Below are 19,105 nucleotides of genomic sequence, written 5' to 3' on the forward strand. Positions count from 1 at the left end.
GACTGTCTTAGTGGTTTTCCCAACTGAAATAAACATAGGTCATTACAATGACGTCAGTAGGAATGGCGCGATTTAAAGCAATACTTTCATATGTAATACTCGATTAAATGAAAAACTACACATTTTCTCACTTTTAACGAACAGGACTAAGTTGTCGATCTAACAGTGCAAAGTTCCAGAGCTGGAATGACCAAGCCGCAGACTGCCGTGAGCCATGAACTCTCTTCGTCCCTTTTCGGTGGGGAGGGGTCGAATAGTGGAGACTCTCAGGGGCAAAAACTATGCCCTTTTACTACTCTGTTTCGTAGGAGTACCCGATGAGTCGGAAAGTATCAATTCACTATACTGGCGGCGGAAAAATCTATCTGACTTCGAGGAAAATTTTCCTTCAAGCCAGAGGAGAAACCCCCTCTTCGCTGCTAATTTGTAATTAAATGAATGTAGAATTTAATAAAAATGAAGAGGAAGAAACTTTTAAGAAACGGCCCTTTTCAGGATTGAATTTTGAGTTATTTTGTTATTCTAGGCCAGGGCTACTACAACTCTACTAAATGTGCCTCTGCCTTAAGTATGCCCACTGCTCATTCAAAACAGCGCGTCAGAGTAGGGATCAGATAGCTGGAATACTATGATGAACCAGTGTGTTACGTACCAGCTGTATCAGAAAATGTACGAACCAGAGGAATGGCATGCTAAAGAAGAAAGTTTTCTAACTCCCGGCTTTTTCCCGCCAATATTCAGGCAGGCTATTGTACTCTGTACGCAGCAGTAATCCCATCTATCGGAGTTGAGAGGCAGTATGAGAGACAAAGGATATCAACAAACAATGTTATTGTTGATCAATGTTATGCGCTTTTGATATTGTAGGCCTTCACATTTAGTTTCCTTCCGACTCTGAAATACCACTCTTATCATAATCGGTATGTTAAAACTGAATAAAACATAAATTGCCAGAAAAAGTTATCTATAAATTTTGTTATGTAGTACTTTTCGAGAGGACCAATAACAATATTTAAAAATTACATTTTAGGCCCCTTCCTTTAAACTACAATTTTATCCAGGGTGAATAAAATTCTTTATAGATTAGACTGTAGTTTCTTATTCTCCGACTCTGTACACCGATTTTCATTAAATTCTGTTAATCCATTTTCCCGTGGCTTGGCGTTGATATGGACTTGGCAACAAAAATACAAATTCATGAATATCTGTGTTATCGTAGCCGGTACGGTAAAAATGTATGAGACATAAATGGTCGGAAATTGAATTCTATATAAATTTTGTTATGTAGTATTCATCGACAAATGAAAAACTGCACACTTTCTCACTTTCAACGAACAGTTCTACGGTGCCAATCTAACAGTCCAAAGTTCCAGAGCTGGAACAACCAGGTCGCAGAACACTCCTCCGTCATTATTCCATTAAATATGCACACTACTCATTCCAATCAGTGCCTCAGAGTAGGGATTGAATAGCTCGAATGCTATGATGCTAGGATGCTATTTTTTTTTTGCTATTTGCTTTACGTCGCACCAACACATATGCCTTATGGGAACGATGGGTTAGGAAAGGCCTAGGAAGTGGAAGGAAGCGGCCGTGGCCTTAATTAGGGTACAGCCCCGGCATTTGCCTGGTGTGAAAATGGGAAACCACGGAAAACCATTTTCAGGGCTGCTGACAGTGGGGCTCGAACCCACTATCTCCTGATTACTGGATACTGGTGAATGCTATGATGAACCAGTGTGCTATGTACCTGCAGTATCAGAAAATGTATGAACCAAAGGAATGGCATGCTAAAGAAGAAAGTTTCCCAACTCCCCGGCTATTTCCTGCCAATATTCAGTCAGGCTGTTATACTCGCTACGCAGTAGTAATCCCATCTATCGGAGTTGAGCGGCACCATAAGAAACGAAGAACATCACAACAAACAATGGTCAATGTAAAGTAATTGTTGATCAGTGTTTAGCGCTTTGGATATTGTAGGCCTTCTGAAATACCACTCTTATCATAGTCGGTACAGTAAAACTGAATGAAACATAAATGATCGGGAATTGTATTGTCCGTAACTTTTGTAATGTAGTACTTTTCGATAACACCAACAACATAGGTACCGGTATTTAAAATTAAATTTTAGGAGCCTTACCCTGAACTACCATTTCATCTCGGGGAAAATAAAATTATTTACAGCCTAGACTGTAGTTTCTTATCCCAAACTCTATATAGCGGTTTTCATTAAATTCTGTTAACCCATTTTCTCGTGGCTCGTCGTTGATATGGACTTAGCAACAAAAATACAAATTCATTAATATCTGTGTTATCAGAGCCAGTACGGTAAAAATGTATGAGACATAAATGACTGGAAATAGAATTCTATATAACTTTAGTTATGTAGTATTTATCAATAGGACCGCTAATAATATAAATATTGGATAATTAAATTTAAGGCCTTCCCCTAAACTACCATTTCACTCAGCGTGAATAAAATAATTTATAGCCTAGATTGTAGCGGCTCATCCCCCGACTTTACATACCGATTTTCATTAAATTCTCTTCAGCCGTTTTCTCGTGATGCGTGTACATACAAACAGACAGACAGAAATTACGGAAAAGTAAAAAGTACATTTTCTTGTTACCGATACAGAAATACCATTCTTTTCAAATTCTGAGCAATGTACAGACAAAACTCTTATTTTATATATCTATATATATATATAAAATAGCTTGTCCTGACTGACTGACTGATTCATCATCGCCGAGCCAAAACTACTGGACATAATGAAATGAAACTTTGGGGATACATTCATATTAAGATGTAGGTGCTCGCTAAGAGAGGATTTTTGGATATTCCGTTGCTAAGGGGGTGAAAAGGGGGGGTGAAGTTTTAAAATGAGTGCACCTATATCTCAAAACTTTAAAAGTTTACAAATGTAAAAATTGGTATTTAGAATCTTCTTTGAAAATAAGGAAACACGTATTTTTTTGTTTTCAGAAAATCCCAATAGGAGGGGTGAAAAAGGGTGAAAATGGGGGAAAATGTGTTGAATGCCTTTAATCAGGATACCGGTACTTATATCTCAGAAACTGAAGATATTACAGACCTGAAAATTGGTACTTTTGATCTCTTTTAAAAATAAAGAAACACGTATTTTTTTGTTTTTGGAAAATCTAATTAATGGGAGGGTGAAAAGGGGGTGAATTTTTAAAATTAGTGAATCTATATCTCCAAACTTTTAAAGTTTGCAGATGTAAAAATTGGTATTTAGAATCTTCATTAAAAATAAAGAAACACGTATTTTTTTGTTTTCGGAAAATCGCAATAGGAGGTGTGAAAAGGGGTGAAAAAGGGGTTGAATGCCTTTAATGAGGCTACTTATATCTCAGAAACTGAAGATATTATAGACCTGAAAATTGGTGTTCGGGATCTCCTTTAAAAATAAAGAAACACGTATTTTTTGTTTCTGGAAAACCCAATTAAGGGGGGTAAAAATGGGGTAATATTTTAAAATTAGTGTATCTATATCTCAAAACTTTTAAAGGTTATAGGTGTAAAAATAGGTATTTAGAATCTCCATTAAAGATAAAGAAACACGTATATTTTCTTTTCGGAAAATCCTAATAGGAAGGGTGGAAAAGGTTGAAAAAGGGGTCGAATGCATTTCATGAGTCTACTTATATTTCAGAACCTGAAGATATTACAGACCTGAAAATTGGTGTATGGGATCTCCTTTAAAAATAAATAAACACGTATTTTTTGTTTGTGGGAAATACAATTAATGGGGGGGGGGTGAAAAGGGGGTGATTTTTTAAAATGAGTGTATCTATATCTCAAAACTTTTTAAGTTTATAGATGTAAAAATTGGTATTTAGAATCTCCTTTAAAAATAAAGAAACACGTATTCTTTTGTTTTCGGAAAATCCCAATAGGAAGGGTGTAAAAGGGTGAATAATGGGTTGAATGCCTTTCATGAGGATACTTATATTTCAGAACCTGAAGATATTACAGACCTGAAAATTGGTATTTTGGATCTACTTTAAAAGTAAAGAAACAGGTATTTTTTCGTTTTTGGAAAATCCAAATATTGGGGGGTGAAAACGGGGGTGAATTTTTTAAAATGAGTGTGTCTACATCTTAAAACTTTAAAATTTAAGATGTAAAAATTGGTGGTTAGAATCTCCTCTAAAAATAAAGGAACACGTATTTTTTTGTTTCCAGTAAGTCCTAATAGGAGGGGTGTAAAAGGGTGAAAAATGGGTTGAATGCCTTTAATGAGGATACATATATCTCAGAAACGAAAGATATTACAGAACTGAAAATTTGTATATGGGATCTCCTTTAAAAATAAAGAAACACGTATTTTTTAGTTTTTGGAAATTCCAATTAATGGCGGTTAAACAGGAGTGACAAATTGGGGTGAATTTTTTGAAAGACTATATCTACAGAATATCTTGGAATCGTAAAATGTTACAGACGTAAAAAGTGGGTGCTTGGAATCTCCTGTAAATGTAAAGAAACATAGGTGATTTGTTTTTGGAAACTCCACTTAAGGGGAACTCAAAAGGGGTGAAAATTTGAAATGAGAATTTTTACAGTATATATAAAAAACTTTACATGTTACAGAAGTGAAAAATGGTATTTTTTTCTCTCTATTAAACATAAAGAAACGTGTATGTTTAGTTTTCGGAAATATCACCTGGGTGGAAGGGGGGGGGTAAAAGTGACTGAAAATGGTGTTGAATTCTTTTAATTAGGCTACTGATATATCAAAAATGAAGATTTTACAGACGTGAAACTTGATATTTTCAATCTGCTTTAAAAGTAAAAATACACGTATTCTCTAAAAATCCAATGAAGCGTGGGGGGGGGGGGGGGGTGAAAGAATTGAAAAATTAATTGGCTTAATTGTATGAGAATACATACATCTAATAAAAACTAAAGTTATTACAGATGTGAAAATTCGTATTTGGATCTCCTTTAAAAACAAAGTAAAACGCGTTTTGGGCGGGAAACGATCTTGGAGGGCGGGAGTGTAAAGGAGTTGAATTCCTTTCATGAGGACACATAAATCAAAAACTGAAGAAGTTAGAGTCGTGATAATTGGTATTTAGAAGATCCTTTACTATTAAAGAAACAAGTATTTTTTTTCGGGAAAGTTCACTTGGGGGGGGGGGGAGTAGTGTGAAATGAAGTGAAAAAAGTAAATTACTTTTATGGGGATACTTATATCTCAAAACTGAAGGTAATAGACGTGAACATTGGTGTTTGGAATCTCCCTTAAACATAAAGAAACAAGACTTCTTTTAATTTTTATTTGGGGGGGGGGGGGGGTGGCGGTAAATAAACTTAACGGCGGTGGGGTGTAGAAGGAGGTGAGACCAATTGATTTTACTGTTATTAATGTACTTATAAGGCTCCTCCGTTGCTCAGGCGGCACCGCTCCGGCCTCTCAAAGCTGGGTTCCGTGGTTCAAATCCCGGTCACTCCATGTGACATTCGTGCTGGACAAAACGGAGGCGGGATAGGTTTTTCTCCGGATACTCCGGTTTTCCCTGTCATCAGCCATTCCAGGAACACACAATAATAATAATAATAATAATAATAATAATAATAATAACAATGTTCCGGACCGTCGTCAAATGTGCGGACCGCGCTGGCAACGGCTCCTGGACGGGTAATCACTAAGAATGCAGTCCGGCCGCGGGTTCACTGTCGCCAAATCACCCAATATGACACCACGCCGGATCTCCTGAAGGAATTTATACATATTAAAATGATTATAGGAAAAGATGGCAAAGATTTACGGACCCAACTGACCGGGAGGAATACCTGAGACTAGACCGGGAAGTACGAAATCGATTGCTGGAAAGGAAGATTGAAAAATGGGAGGAAACGTGCCGTAATCTAATAGAAAACGAGTCAGATCGGGAATTTTGGTGGATTCTCGCAGAAAACGAGTCAGATCGCGAATTTCGGCGGATTATATATCTAAAACAATAAGCATTCAATTATAAATTTCAGTATAATACCGTAGCGAAGCACGGGTATCTTGCTAGTATATATATATAGATTGACCACTTCTTCATGCTACTATTGTGGCATAGTGGTAACTATTTTGATTGGTATTCATGAGGACTAGGAAGGAAGTTACCATGACCTTAAGTACAGCCTTAGTATTTACTTGGTGTGAAAATGGGAAACTATGGAAAATAGCCTTTAGGTTTGCTGACAGTATGATTCAAACCCACTCTCTCCTAAATGCAAACTCTCAGCTACACAAATCAAGCAGCACAGCCAGCTCACTTGCATTAGACAGGACTAATATTCCCAGAGATATTTTGAAGGTAGTTGTGGTACTGAAGGTACTGAAATATGCCAGCCTCATGTTGGTACAGTAGATTTACCTGCTTCCACTTTCAAGCTAATTGCATTGTAGGTGTATAGCAACATTATTATTAACATTGTTGGGCATTATTGGATTACACAGTAATTAGTTGAATGTCTCTGGGTAAGGTCAGGTAAGGTCACATACGCTTTTAGTATTTTATCGTGTTATTGTAATCATTTCCCGTTTCCAGCTTCCTGGGTCAGGTTGTGAATCAAGGACCTCCATTGCTGCCTGTCTCTCCACCACTCTTCTCCTCTAAGTACATCTTCTGGTTTTCCTCCCCTCTTTTCTATGCACTCGCACACTGAATCTGTCCATCTCTTTCGGGGTCTTCTTCATGGTCTCCCTCCCGTCAACTTCTCTGAAACTTTTTTTGGCACTCTCTTCTCCCACTCTCATCGTGTGCCCATACCACTTCAGCTTTTTTATTTCTATCCTGTCTTGATGTTTCAAGTTTCCTGTCCTTTTCCTTACCTCTTCATTTCTAATTCTATTCTTTCTGGTCTTGCTCTCGATACCTCTTAGGAATTTCATCTCCACTGCCTGTAATCTACTCTCCTCTCATGTTTGGTTAGTCCATGATCCAGCTGCGCATGTTAGTATGGGTTCATAGTAGGTTGAATATAATACTTTCGTATATTTCTTTGGACATCTTGGTTCCACAAAATACCCCCTTACACTCTAGTAGAAGTTGTTTGCTTGTTGTATTCTTTTCCCAATTTCCTCAGTTATCTTTCCATCTTCTGTGACCACACTTCCCAAGTATTTGAAAGTTTTAACCACTTCCAGAAGTTTGCCATTCAGTTTCATCTTTCCTCTTCCTTCCTTCCTTCCTTTCCCTTGTCATCACTATTGTTTTACTTTTCTCTGTGCTTACTTCCATCCCAAATTTTTCTATCTCTTGATTCCATACATCTACTTATTTTTGCACTTCGATTTCATCCTCACCGCATACCACTATATCATCTGCAAACATGGCTTTTGTTGCCTGTCTTCCCAATCTGTGTTTAATGGTCTTATGAATTGCATGCATGACTATCATGAATTGTATGGGGATAATACACTTCCCTGTTCGAGACCAGTTTCAAGTTTAAACTATTTTGTTTTTCCTATACTAGTCTTCACACTACTTAACACCATATTTGTACACAGCATTTATCATTTGCACTTCCACTCTGTTAACTTGTTTTTTTCTTAATGTGCCCCAACTGTCTGGGCACACTGTCAAGCTTTCTCAATATTAATAAATGTCATCACTATATCTTTTCCAAACTCCCATCTTTTCTCCATCATACGTCTTAATGTAAAGATCAGGTCAAATGTTGATCTGTCTTTCCTGAAACCATACCGTTCTTCCATTTCTCCTTTTAGCTTCCTCCTCAGTCTTCCTTCCAATACTCTCTCAAATATCTTAGTTACAAGGACAATAAGGGTGATTCCTCTATAGTTATTACATTCCTTTCTTTCACCTTTTTAAAATATCAGGTGAAACTGTGACTTGCCCCTTTTAGAGAATAATTGAACGAGAAATGCAACTATGCAAGCTAAGGGCACCAGTCTTTAAGTTGATGACTTAAAAACAAAAATTTATAATAAAGCTTGGACGGACTCTCATCACAGGGATGGGGTGATAGTGTACTAATCATTAAGCAGGAGAATATGAATCAAAAGGCTAATTAAGGCAGACTGATTAAAGTGAACTAGGAAAATACTATTTATTATATTGAATATACAGTAAATGACTATGGTTTGACGAGAACTGAATTTAAAATAGGAAATGAATTTAACAAAAATTTGAATGACTCTACTTCGCGAAAACTTGCAATATTTTTAACTCGCTTGCTCACCATGTAGTCTTGTTCTGCTTGTCCTGAGAACACCTCCGTCCTTGTAGCTGGAAAACTGCCGGTCGTCTTTGAGGTCTTTCCATCTGCCGCCAAGTACCATTCCTGCCTTGCCAAGTGCATCGATCACTAATTGGAAGATGGCTTCGACACTAACACTCCCTATTATGCTCTATCCCATATATTGGAGATGAGCCCTAAATCATAGTATCATAGTTAGAAAAACCTCCTTGTGTTGTGTGGAGAGGATACTCAATTAACAATCCTTCCAACTTTACTGAAAATGTGCACCGAAGTTTCATTTCTATCTAGTTTAATGCTACCTATTGTCTTAGACTGGTACCAACCGGTCTAGTAGTCAAGCTGTACATACTTCCTGATGAGAGTGGCTATACACCCATCATTCAGAAATCCCTAAGTACCACATCGTGGTGACGAAGTAATGAATGTAGAAGTGAAACTATCACACTAGTCCACTATGGTACATCAACCATAAAACAAGTTATCAGACCTAAAGTGAAATACAAGATAGAAGAATGATGCCAAGAGCTCCAACACACCCTTAAGTAAGCTTTACTGGCCCTAATTAATGGTCAAAACATGTGGTCCAATCAGGTGACACGTCTCTCCCTACTCCAGATATTAAAGTTGATGGGTCCCAACGATGATATCAACTGTTCTTCTATTAGCCCTTTCATTCAGTATCCATGGCAACATGATGCTCCTTTGAAAATATAGGCAGTAACCAGTTTGAATTACTCAGCTCCGAACACAGTAGCTGCGGTTACATCACCTGGACACGTGCCAGCTTTTCCAAGAATTGAGTTCTAAACTTGTTGATTCTTCTTCCTCGATGATGTGGCAAGATAGAGGAAAATCTACTGCAAGTTAAATTTAAACGAATGTCGCAAGAATCTAAATTAATATTAGGATATTCAGCCCTCATTTACAAGTCGTAGTTACAAAGTAATGAAATGATAGTGAGCAAATGATCAAACATGAATTATAATAAAATTACATACGAAGATAAATATCATGACGTAAAAATATATCATACTTGAATTAATTAAACATAATAAAATTACCACAATTACACTGACGTCTGAAACGTTACAAAACTACAAATTGATAATGAATGCCACTTGGCAGAAAGATAAATTGTGACATTAGCTGACCATTCCTCTATGATACAAAGGGAAATGTCTTCACAACAAGGTGTTCGTAGAGCTACAGTAATATAAAGTTTTGAAACAATACTGAGATAAAGAGTCCTCGTTCGTAACTGAAGGAAGGAATGAAAGAAAGAAACTGATCGAAAATGCAAGACTACACCAGAAGAAGACTTTTCGCATTAAGATAAGTAAAAAACTTCAGGTTCTCAGCTGTTGACCTAAACCAAGATTTAAGTCAGAGTGGATGTAACAACAGTTTGTCACACACTGTTGGAGGGAGGAAGAAAAGCATGCAGACCAGCAAAGTAGCAGCTTCTGACTGACATTATGCGCAAAACATGATTGATATGAGCTGAATTACATCAAGATTGGACTGTGGAAGATAGGCAGAAAGGTGTATTTTCAGATGAAAGCCATTCAGAAATTTTTGTGATCAGTGTATCAATAAGCTCTTATACCATGCCACACATCTAAAAAAGTCAACAAATACTTTGAAGACAAAAGCATTGAAATGCTCCCTTGGCCTGGCAACCCACCTGACAAACCCATCGGAAATTTATGGGCCAATTGTAGGAAGAGAACGGTAAAACAGGATAGATCAAAGAAAGTGAGCATGAAATGTACATTTATCAAGGAGTGGTTTCATAATGAAGAGATCAAAAATATTGGTGGAATCCGTGCCAATATGTACATTATTTAATAATTTTATTCACTTGACATCTCTGCAAATAACCTTACTCCTTGTGGGTGGGGTTAACTTCTAATAGGTAACCAGAGGAACCTGACCCCTACAGAGCACGTCCCCAGGTGGCAGATAGGGGGCCCCTACAGTATGTAGGGCTGGTTGAAATAACCAATACAACCCGCGGACCAACAGGTAGCCCAATTCCTGGGGTTTTTAAAATACTGGGACACCCTCTCTCCAGGGGTCATAAATATGGAGGGCCCTTGCCCTGGGTTAAGGGTGAAGATCTCAACGGCATCTACGGCGGAGAAGATGGACTTCGGTACGGTGGAGATGATGGAAGAGACAACCCATCCTTCTGGGGTGTACAGATGGAACCTACTGCCTTGTAGGACGAGGAAGGCATCCTCAAAGGCTAAGAGAGTAAACCCTGAAAGAAAATCCTCTTATGCATTAGGCCTAGCAAGTCAGCAGGAGAGTATTGAGTACAGTTGCTTTCAATAAGAAAAAGAGCCTCGGAAAGAATATTATAGACCGGACTGACACGTCCTCTCAGACAATTGTAAAGTATGATGACCGTAAGGCTGATGATATACAATGTTCTGAAAGGAAACCCCAAATAAAAAAGAGACCCAAATACTGAATTGGAACTATGAACATTCTATCATTAACTGGAAAGTTAGAAGAACTCCTAGATATGACGGATAGAAGAAAAATATCAATATTGGGATTAAGTGAGACCAAATGGAAAGGAATTGGAAGTAAGACACTTCGTGGAGGTTATAAATTATACTGGAGTGGACAGGAGAAGGTAGCGAAAAATGGTGTTGGATTCTTAATTAATGAAAGGACTGATGCTACAGCTGAAGTTATCTGCAAAAGTGATAGAATCATTAAAATGTTCATGAAACTGGAGAACACTAAGTACACCATCATACAAGTGTATGCCCCACAGACAGGCTGCAGTGAGGAAGACAAAGAGAAATTTCGGCAAGACCTGGAAGATACAGTTAATGAGGAAAATGTTATTGTTATTATTGGAGATCTAAATGCGCAAGTTGGGGTAGACAGACTTGGGTACGAGAACATCATTGGTCCACATGGATTTGGATAACGGAACCCAGAAGGAGAACAAGTATTAGATCTGTGCAGAAGAAATGATCTTTTAATAAAAAAAAGAGAGAGAGAGAGACAGTCACAGAATAACAAGGTACAGTTGGGATGGCCAGTAAAGAACATTGATTGACAACGTAATCACAAATAAAAATGGTGGCAGGTACATCACAGATGTAAAGGTCATCCCTAGTGAAAGCATGGACAGTGACCACAGATTGTTTGTAGTAGACTTCAAACATAAGGCACAAGAAACGCAGAAACTTATTACGAAAAAACCAAGGGTTAGAACTTGGAAGTTGCAAGAAGTCCAAATAAAGGAAGAATACAAACTAAGGATTCAACAGAGTTTGCCGAAGTGTGAAGTAACCAGCATTAATGAAGAATGGAAGACCTTCAAAGACACCTTTGTGGGAGAAGCCAAAAACCTATGTGGAGTTACAAGTTCTATCAAAAGAAAAAAAAGGCGACACCATGGTGGAATGATAGAGTGAAAACAGCGGTGAAAGAAAGAAACCAAATAAAGAAGGCACTGGACAAGGAAAAACAAAAACAGGGACAAGAACGAAAAGAACAAGAAATACAAAGACTTCAAGGAGTATACAGGAACAAGAAACTTGCTGTAAAGAACATTGTAAGGGAAGAAAAAGAGAAGAAATGGAATGAGTTTGCAGACAAACTGGAAGAGGACAGTAGAGGAAATATGAAATTGCTATACAGAGTAGTGAAAAACAAGCGAAGGGATCAAGAGACCATAAAAGCAATAGAACGTGATGATGGAACTCTGGCAGAAGAGGGAGAAATTAAACAAGAACTCAAGATCTATTTCGAAAAGCTACTGAATGGAGATACAGAAAACATAACGTATAGAGGAGAGCCAAGTCGAGGAACCACAACTGAACCACCAATTACATGGCTTGAGGTTGAAAATGCGCTCAAGAGCATGAAGAAAGGAAAGGCAGTGGGCATAGATGAACTAAGTGCAGATATGCTGAAAGCAGCAGGAATTCCAGGAATCCAATGGCTCTACAGACTGTTCAACAAGATATGGGAGGAAAATACTATTCCTGAGGACTGGAAGATGGGCATCATTGTACCTCTGTTCAAGAAAGGAAGCCGACGAAAATGTACTAATTACCGTGGTATCACACTACTGTCTCGTGTCCTGAAAATATTGGAAAAAATAGAGACCAGAATCAGAGATATTGTTGAACCAATTTTGGAAGAAGAGCAGTATGGTTTCAGACCAGGAAGGTCAACTACAGACCTTATATTTGCAATTAGGATGCTAATGGAAAAATACTGGGAGAAGAACAAGCCTTTATTTCTAATATGTTTGGACATTGAGAAAGCATACGATAGTGTACCAAGGGAAAGAATTTGGTAATGCATGAAAGAACTTCAAGTGCGAGACAGCCTCATAGACAAAGTGAAAATTTTGTATAGTGGGAACAGAAGCTGTGTTCAAGTAGGATGTGGTTTGTCGGACTGGTTTGAAACAAAGAGGAGTGCAGCAGGGCAGCTCATTGTCACCACTTCTATTTATTATTGTAATGGATGTAGTAATGAAATCAATTAAAAGGAAAGAACATGGAGATATCAAAGCCTTCACATTTGCCGATGATGTTGCAATCTGGAGTGACTCAAAAGAGGAATTGGGAGAGAGAATACAAAGCTGGAATGAGGTGTTTAAGAAATATGGTTTAAACATCAGCAAGACCAAGACAGTGGTGATTAAAGTGTATGGGGAAGGAGCAGAACCAATAGTCATGTTAAATGAAGCTCAACTGGACAGCGTGCTTGTTTTCAAATACTTGGGTAGCGTTATATCAAATGACAACCTAGCAAAACATGAGGTGAACTATCGAATCAATAAGGCAACAATTTTACCACCAGGTAAGACACCTGCTGTGGGATGAGCAAATACCCATGAAAACAAAAATGACATTGGACAAGTCCTATTATACACCAATTCTTACGTACAGTCTCGAAACCACAACACTGACCAGTAGAGATAATTCCAAACTTCAGGCAGCTGAAATGAAATTCCTATGCACTATGATCCAGAAAACCAGAAAAGGCAAGATTAGGAATGAGAAAATTAGAGAAGTAGGAATAGACGATTCTTTCCTCAATAAGATTCAGATATCAAGACTGAAGTGGTTTGGTCACATGAAGAGGATGCCAATAAACAGAACTGCAAGGAAGGAATTTGACAGAAAGGTAGAAGGAAGACGACCCGTGGGAAGGCGAGGAAGGAAATGGATAGATTTAGTTAAGAGCGATGTACTGCTGAGAGGTCATGATTGGGACAAGTTGGTGGAGGAAGAATGGTACAAGGACAGGATGAGATGGAGGAGGCTCATATACCACACCCGGGAAACTGGAGATGGTTTAGGATGATGATGATGATGATGATTCACTTTACATCCCATTTTCTACTTTTTACTGTTTTCAGAAACACTGAGGAGTTTGAATTTTGGAGAATGAGCTGACTTTTAAACTGAGCAAACCAAAACACTGGATTTCCTGCCCAAAAGAGTGATAGTTTAATGGAAATGTGTTTTATGGCCAGTTGCTCTTTGGACAGCATGAGATTATGGGTACTAACTCTTGAAATACAATGGTAGTGAAGACTGAATGATCTAACTAAATATGTGAAAGAAATAAGTTTCTTATACTCTCTATTCTACTTGGGATTCAAACCACGTTGGGGATACCAAACATAGCCTCAATCACATAAGAAATAAAATAAGTAGCTAGTCCTTATAACACATGATTTTTAGTAATGTTATTGGCTTTACAGCCCAGTAACTATTTTCAGTTTTCCGAGATGCCAAGGTGCCGGAATTTAGTCCAGCAGGAGTACAAGTAAATCTACCAGCACGAGGCTGATGTACTTTAGCACCTTCATATACCACCGGACTGAGCTAGAATTGAACCTGCCAGATTGGGGTCAAAAGGCCAGCGCCGTAACAGTCTGAGCCACTCAGCCCGGCAACGGACACCAAAAATAGAATATAAAGACACTGAAGAGCATAGCTCTGGAAAAGTGATCTTTGTGAGGTATTGCTAGACAGCACTAATGAATTCTTGAGGCATGCACCTCAATGCTTATAAAACACGTTCTGTAAAGAGAAAAATGAATATATGTCCAATGTCCATATATTTCATTTTTAAAATTGATTTAAAATCAATATGAAATACAAATTATTCTGAGAAGCTTAGTTTCTAGATTACCTCCGCTCTTCTCAAAGCATATGACTTAATTATGTTCCTTATTGTAAATGCAGAATTGCGAACAAAGATAGGAATTCTCAAGAAGACTGATGGCTTTGAAGTTATGCCCCTTAAAATATCTCTTACTATCTCATATGTTGATAAGATAACATGCTTGTTCACTTGTTTAAGTTGTGAGCCGCACCCCCTCCCTTACCGACAACCTACCTCACCATTAAACACACATCAGAAGATTCGAGGCGTGGACCGTGACTAGGAAAGGCCAAACACAGCCCTGAATTGGAAACGGTCCTCATTTCAAAAAAAGGAGAACAGGAATGAGACTAAAGCTACTAGCAATAAAATCCCAACTAAATTTAAATGAGGGTTTATTGATATAATCAAATCAAAAAGAAACAAGAAATGAAGCCAGCAATTAGAAGTCATAACACTAACGCATGAGCACAGCTTTTTCAAACACAAAGCTTAAATTACTCATAAGACGGGCTGACCGTCTCAATTGCAATCTCGCTATATAATGTGGTAATGTGAATACAATCTACGCGGATCAACTCTGTCATTCTTTCCGCAAGATTAATAGAATTCATTATATATGCGTCTATTTAACTTCCACATCGTCACAACAATTACCACACAGATCATAGCTCTCACGTGGCATGGAGAAGAAAAAGGGGTCCAGAGAAGGCAAAAATAAGATGCGAGAGATCACAACATAGCGCAGAGAGACTCAAAGAGAACCACAGGCATGCGCATAGCCTGAATAAGAAAAGAACATCGTGGCCTCGTGGGCAAGCAAAAGGCCGCGATAGAAACCAAGGCAAAACAAATATCACCGTGCTGGCAACAAACATGAGGCTCAGAAAAAAAGATTAAAATATAAAATGAGCTGACCAATACGTCATCCTTTCTCTCCTTTCACTCACCAGCACACACCCAAACATTCAGACATTGCTGGTATCGGCAAACAATCTGAGCAGTTGCTCCAGTTAATAAGTTGAACACAATCTCATATAGTATGACTCTCATGGTCACACACAAAAGGTCTCACGTGTCAGATAGCGTGCATGGCACAGGCAATTAGCAGTAGGATAATAGAGACCCAGTGGTCACACATAAACCCATCTGCTCGCGCACTCCGTATGACACAAATGGATCTCTGCATCGACTCGCAGGGAACACATTCATTGATGGCGAAAAACTTCACAATGTACTGCACGTATATAAAGTCAGAGACCCAACTAACATCATAACTCAATCACAATAAAGACAACTAGCACACAGCTTATTCATGCAGCAGAGCAGAAGGATGCATATCAATCAGTTATGGACGATAGTGAAGAATCTCATAACAGCACCGCAGAAATAATATTAATACAAGGATTACCATACCTGTAATATCAATAATCAAAGTAACAAAAAGGATGGTAGCACGGGTCAAGTTTAAATCTATTGAAAACCCATTTATGGCATAAAAACGCCACTCCAATCTGCGTGGGGTCCATGCTTATATTCCACACACCTAACAATCCAAAGAAACGCTCCAAAAGGAAAACTACTCTCTCGCCGAAAGAATGATCTTCCGTGCTCATGACCGAGGGAGCTGCCCCCTGGTACAATCATGGAAACACTTAAATCAATTGAGGTGAGGCCGATACAAGCTCTTTGCAATATGGGAAACATCATTTTTATGAACATGCCATATTAGCATGGCTCAGTTGCAAAATTTGCAATGTTCTAGTTCTTATATAACATTATGTTGTTGAATTGTAAAATGTTTGTCCTCTACAATAGGACATATTTTTGAACCCTTTTTAATGCCATTTTTTTTTAGTTTTGTCTCCGGAAGAGTAACTAGTTTTCTTGCATCACCTTCCATACAGCAGTCAAAAATCTAATTAATCTGTAACCGAGGTTCTTCAGTCTGTGAAACTAATTCAGGATAAAATATTAAAATATTAAGTCTAAACTGAAGAAAAATGGCTTCCACTACCAAAAAGTATCTAATTTACATAGAAAATGTTAGATAACACTACTTACCATTTGTCAATCCACTGAACACAGGAGGTGAATTAGGTATATTGTAGCTTTCTGGAACTGCAGCAGTCACTTGAGGTTCACTCAGTCCCAGAAGTAATCTCCTGGCTTCGTAAATGTTGCCTATAATGAACATCACAAACAATTTTTGAAGCAATACAAATAAAATATGTAGCTCTTGGTATGTCTTTGATATTTTTTAAAAACTCAGTGTCTCAATAAAAACATGCAGATAATATGGTGCAAGTTCCCCGCTGGTACACTTTTCTCAGAAACAATTGAACCTAAAGAAATAATGTTTGTTGTGGTTATCCCAACAGTTTGTAACTATATGGGAGGTGAATTACCATATATTTTTATAATTCAAATTAATTCTGTTAAATATTAAATGCAAGAACATGCAATACCATGCCCCCCACCCCACCCCCTACTGTACAAATAAACAAAAGAATATTGTTGTAACCAAGGTTGAGATTTACAAAACACAACTTCATTATTCGCTTCAAATGCAAAATACACTATTTACACAAATAAAACTGAAATTTAACTTGAAGCAAAATGAATTAGGAATCTTGAGAAAGAGTCTATCTTTTGTACACTATATACAAGTTTGCAGTATTTACATCCACTACTATCTCGAAAGATAGTCCTTGTGATATGAAAGTCGATAGTCGAAAACTATCAGAAGTACTGACATAAATGTTTTGGAAAGTCCTTCCTTGCTGAGTTCATAAAAGCAAGTTCAATGTTGGAAGAATTCTTACTTGGCGAAACCAAGGGAGCTTGCATTAATTAGGGAAATATAACGGTATGTAATAGTACGACTGGATATGGGCAGCGGAATGGGAAAGAGGAGCGGTGACCAGAGGTGAGACCTCGTACTGCCAGAAATTCAGTCCACCTGGCCGAAGCACATTTTCAAGAGGAGTAGCCTCCGTGCTCGACGTAGGGTGTATTCTGGAGCTGGACACCGGGGCAAGTGGGCATCAGGACAGGCTGGGAGTTCCTCTTTATAGTACACACACGACGGTCCAGGCACGCGCACTGAGGGCTGCGCGTCGAGGCTAGAAGAATGACACCTGGCGCGCGTGTAGCTGGCTGGCGGAGCGAGAAGGGAGCGCCGGACATACAACAAATATCATATGCTCCTAGTCTTACCATCAATATTGATATCTTCACCGACCTGTGTTTCTTCCTGTGCGTTCCTTTCAATATTGATTCAACTTAACTCCTATACAATTATACAGTGCAATATATCTTTCCAACTTGCAGCATTTACAATTTACATGTAAGTAATATACAGAGCTACAGTGAGTTTCTCTTGTCGGTTGGCCGGCAGGTGCACCCAGCCTATCTTCCTCCCGTTGACTCGTCACTTCCTGTTACACAGCGCACCAACAGCACGGGAATGCCCGCACTTCGCAGTTCAGGTCTGTGTTTAGAACGTGTATTAAGTGTGATCTGTCGCTCCAACAGTTCCCGAGTTGTGAAGTGTTACTTTGGGGTATTATCCTCATAATGCCTTTCCATGTATACATGATAGAGGAAAGAGTATTTCTGTACAATAATTATGTGAAAACAGCCTTGCAAGGAAGTCGTTAGGTGATTTGTAACAATTTCCAGGTGTATACTGTCCACATAGAGAGACTGTGCAGAAACTTAAATTGAGAGGGACCGATTCTTTACTAGATAAGAAGTGAAGTGTTAAAGAAATATTTATTTAATGAGGAAAAAGTAATTCAAGTTGTAGAAAAATTACAATATACACCTACAAAATCCCTAAGACAACTTTGACAAGAAGAGCTCAGCATGGCGGACTACGAAAATGTTAAAATTGAAACCATCTGGAGAGAAATAGCCTCAGTTATGGAAGACTAACTTTTGTGTGTGAATCAGAATTCCCTAAGATGATGCCAGAAATGTGTGGATGCAGGAGAACATTTCCAACATCTCCTGTCATAAGGTAAGAGCATATTTTCTTAATTCTGATATTCTTAATTTTAATTGTTATCTCATGTCATGCTCGGGTAAAGTGAGCGAAGTGCTGCGGAGCGGGAGTGATGACTCAACAGGAGGCAGATAAGCTGAGCACCCCTGCTGGCCAACCGATGATAGAAACTTACTGTACCAGTAGATGAATTATATAGATAATACCACTCACTTGCATTTCGTTCCACACCTTTGATGATGACCGACAGTGACTTCTGCTTTGGTTTGTGACGAATGCTTATTGACACATCCATTGTCTGCATGATTTGCTCCATCTTCTCCAAGTCAAACTTTGTATCCTCTGACAGTTCAAAGAGGATCACCAGTGGCAATGAACCCTAAATAATAACATTGACAGTGCAGCTGTAAGTGTTAAAGCATAATTCATTATACAGTACCAATTATTTCAACACATTCACTAAGAAGTTAACATTAACCAGCAAGTAAGAAATGAGTTGTTGACAGACATTCAGACACTGAAACAAATAATCCTGTTTAATTAACATTTTTATTATTTATAGGCTGTCTAAAGGGTCACTGAAATACCAGGTTTTTGCTCTATAAAGTGGTACTTAAATGTGCTGTATATGAACATGAACATGCTGAAATCTTAAGCATATTCATTTGGCAGGACATATCACAAATAAT

General features: G+C 38.2%; 1 protein-coding gene across 1 annotated transcript in view; it reads right to left on the reverse strand.

The window, feature by feature from the left end:
- The window catches only part of BicC (protein bicaudal C), a 345,922-nt gene that overhangs the window by 88,265 nt on the left and 238,552 nt on the right, over positions 1-19,105 (reverse strand). The window contains exons 8-9 of the mRNA XM_067138510.2: positions 18,630-18,795; positions 16,472-16,591 (exon numbers count right to left, since the gene is read on the reverse strand). Coding sequence (XP_066994611.1) covers positions 16,472-16,591; positions 18,630-18,795 — 286 coding nt within the window. The remainder of the gene's footprint in view (positions 1-16,471; positions 16,592-18,629; positions 18,796-19,105) is intronic.

Source organism: Anabrus simplex, chromosome 1 (genome assembly GCF_040414725.1).
Source record: "Anabrus simplex isolate iqAnaSimp1 chromosome 1, ASM4041472v1, whole genome shotgun sequence".
Lineage (NCBI taxonomy): Eukaryota > Metazoa > Arthropoda > Insecta > Orthoptera > Tettigoniidae > Anabrus > Anabrus simplex.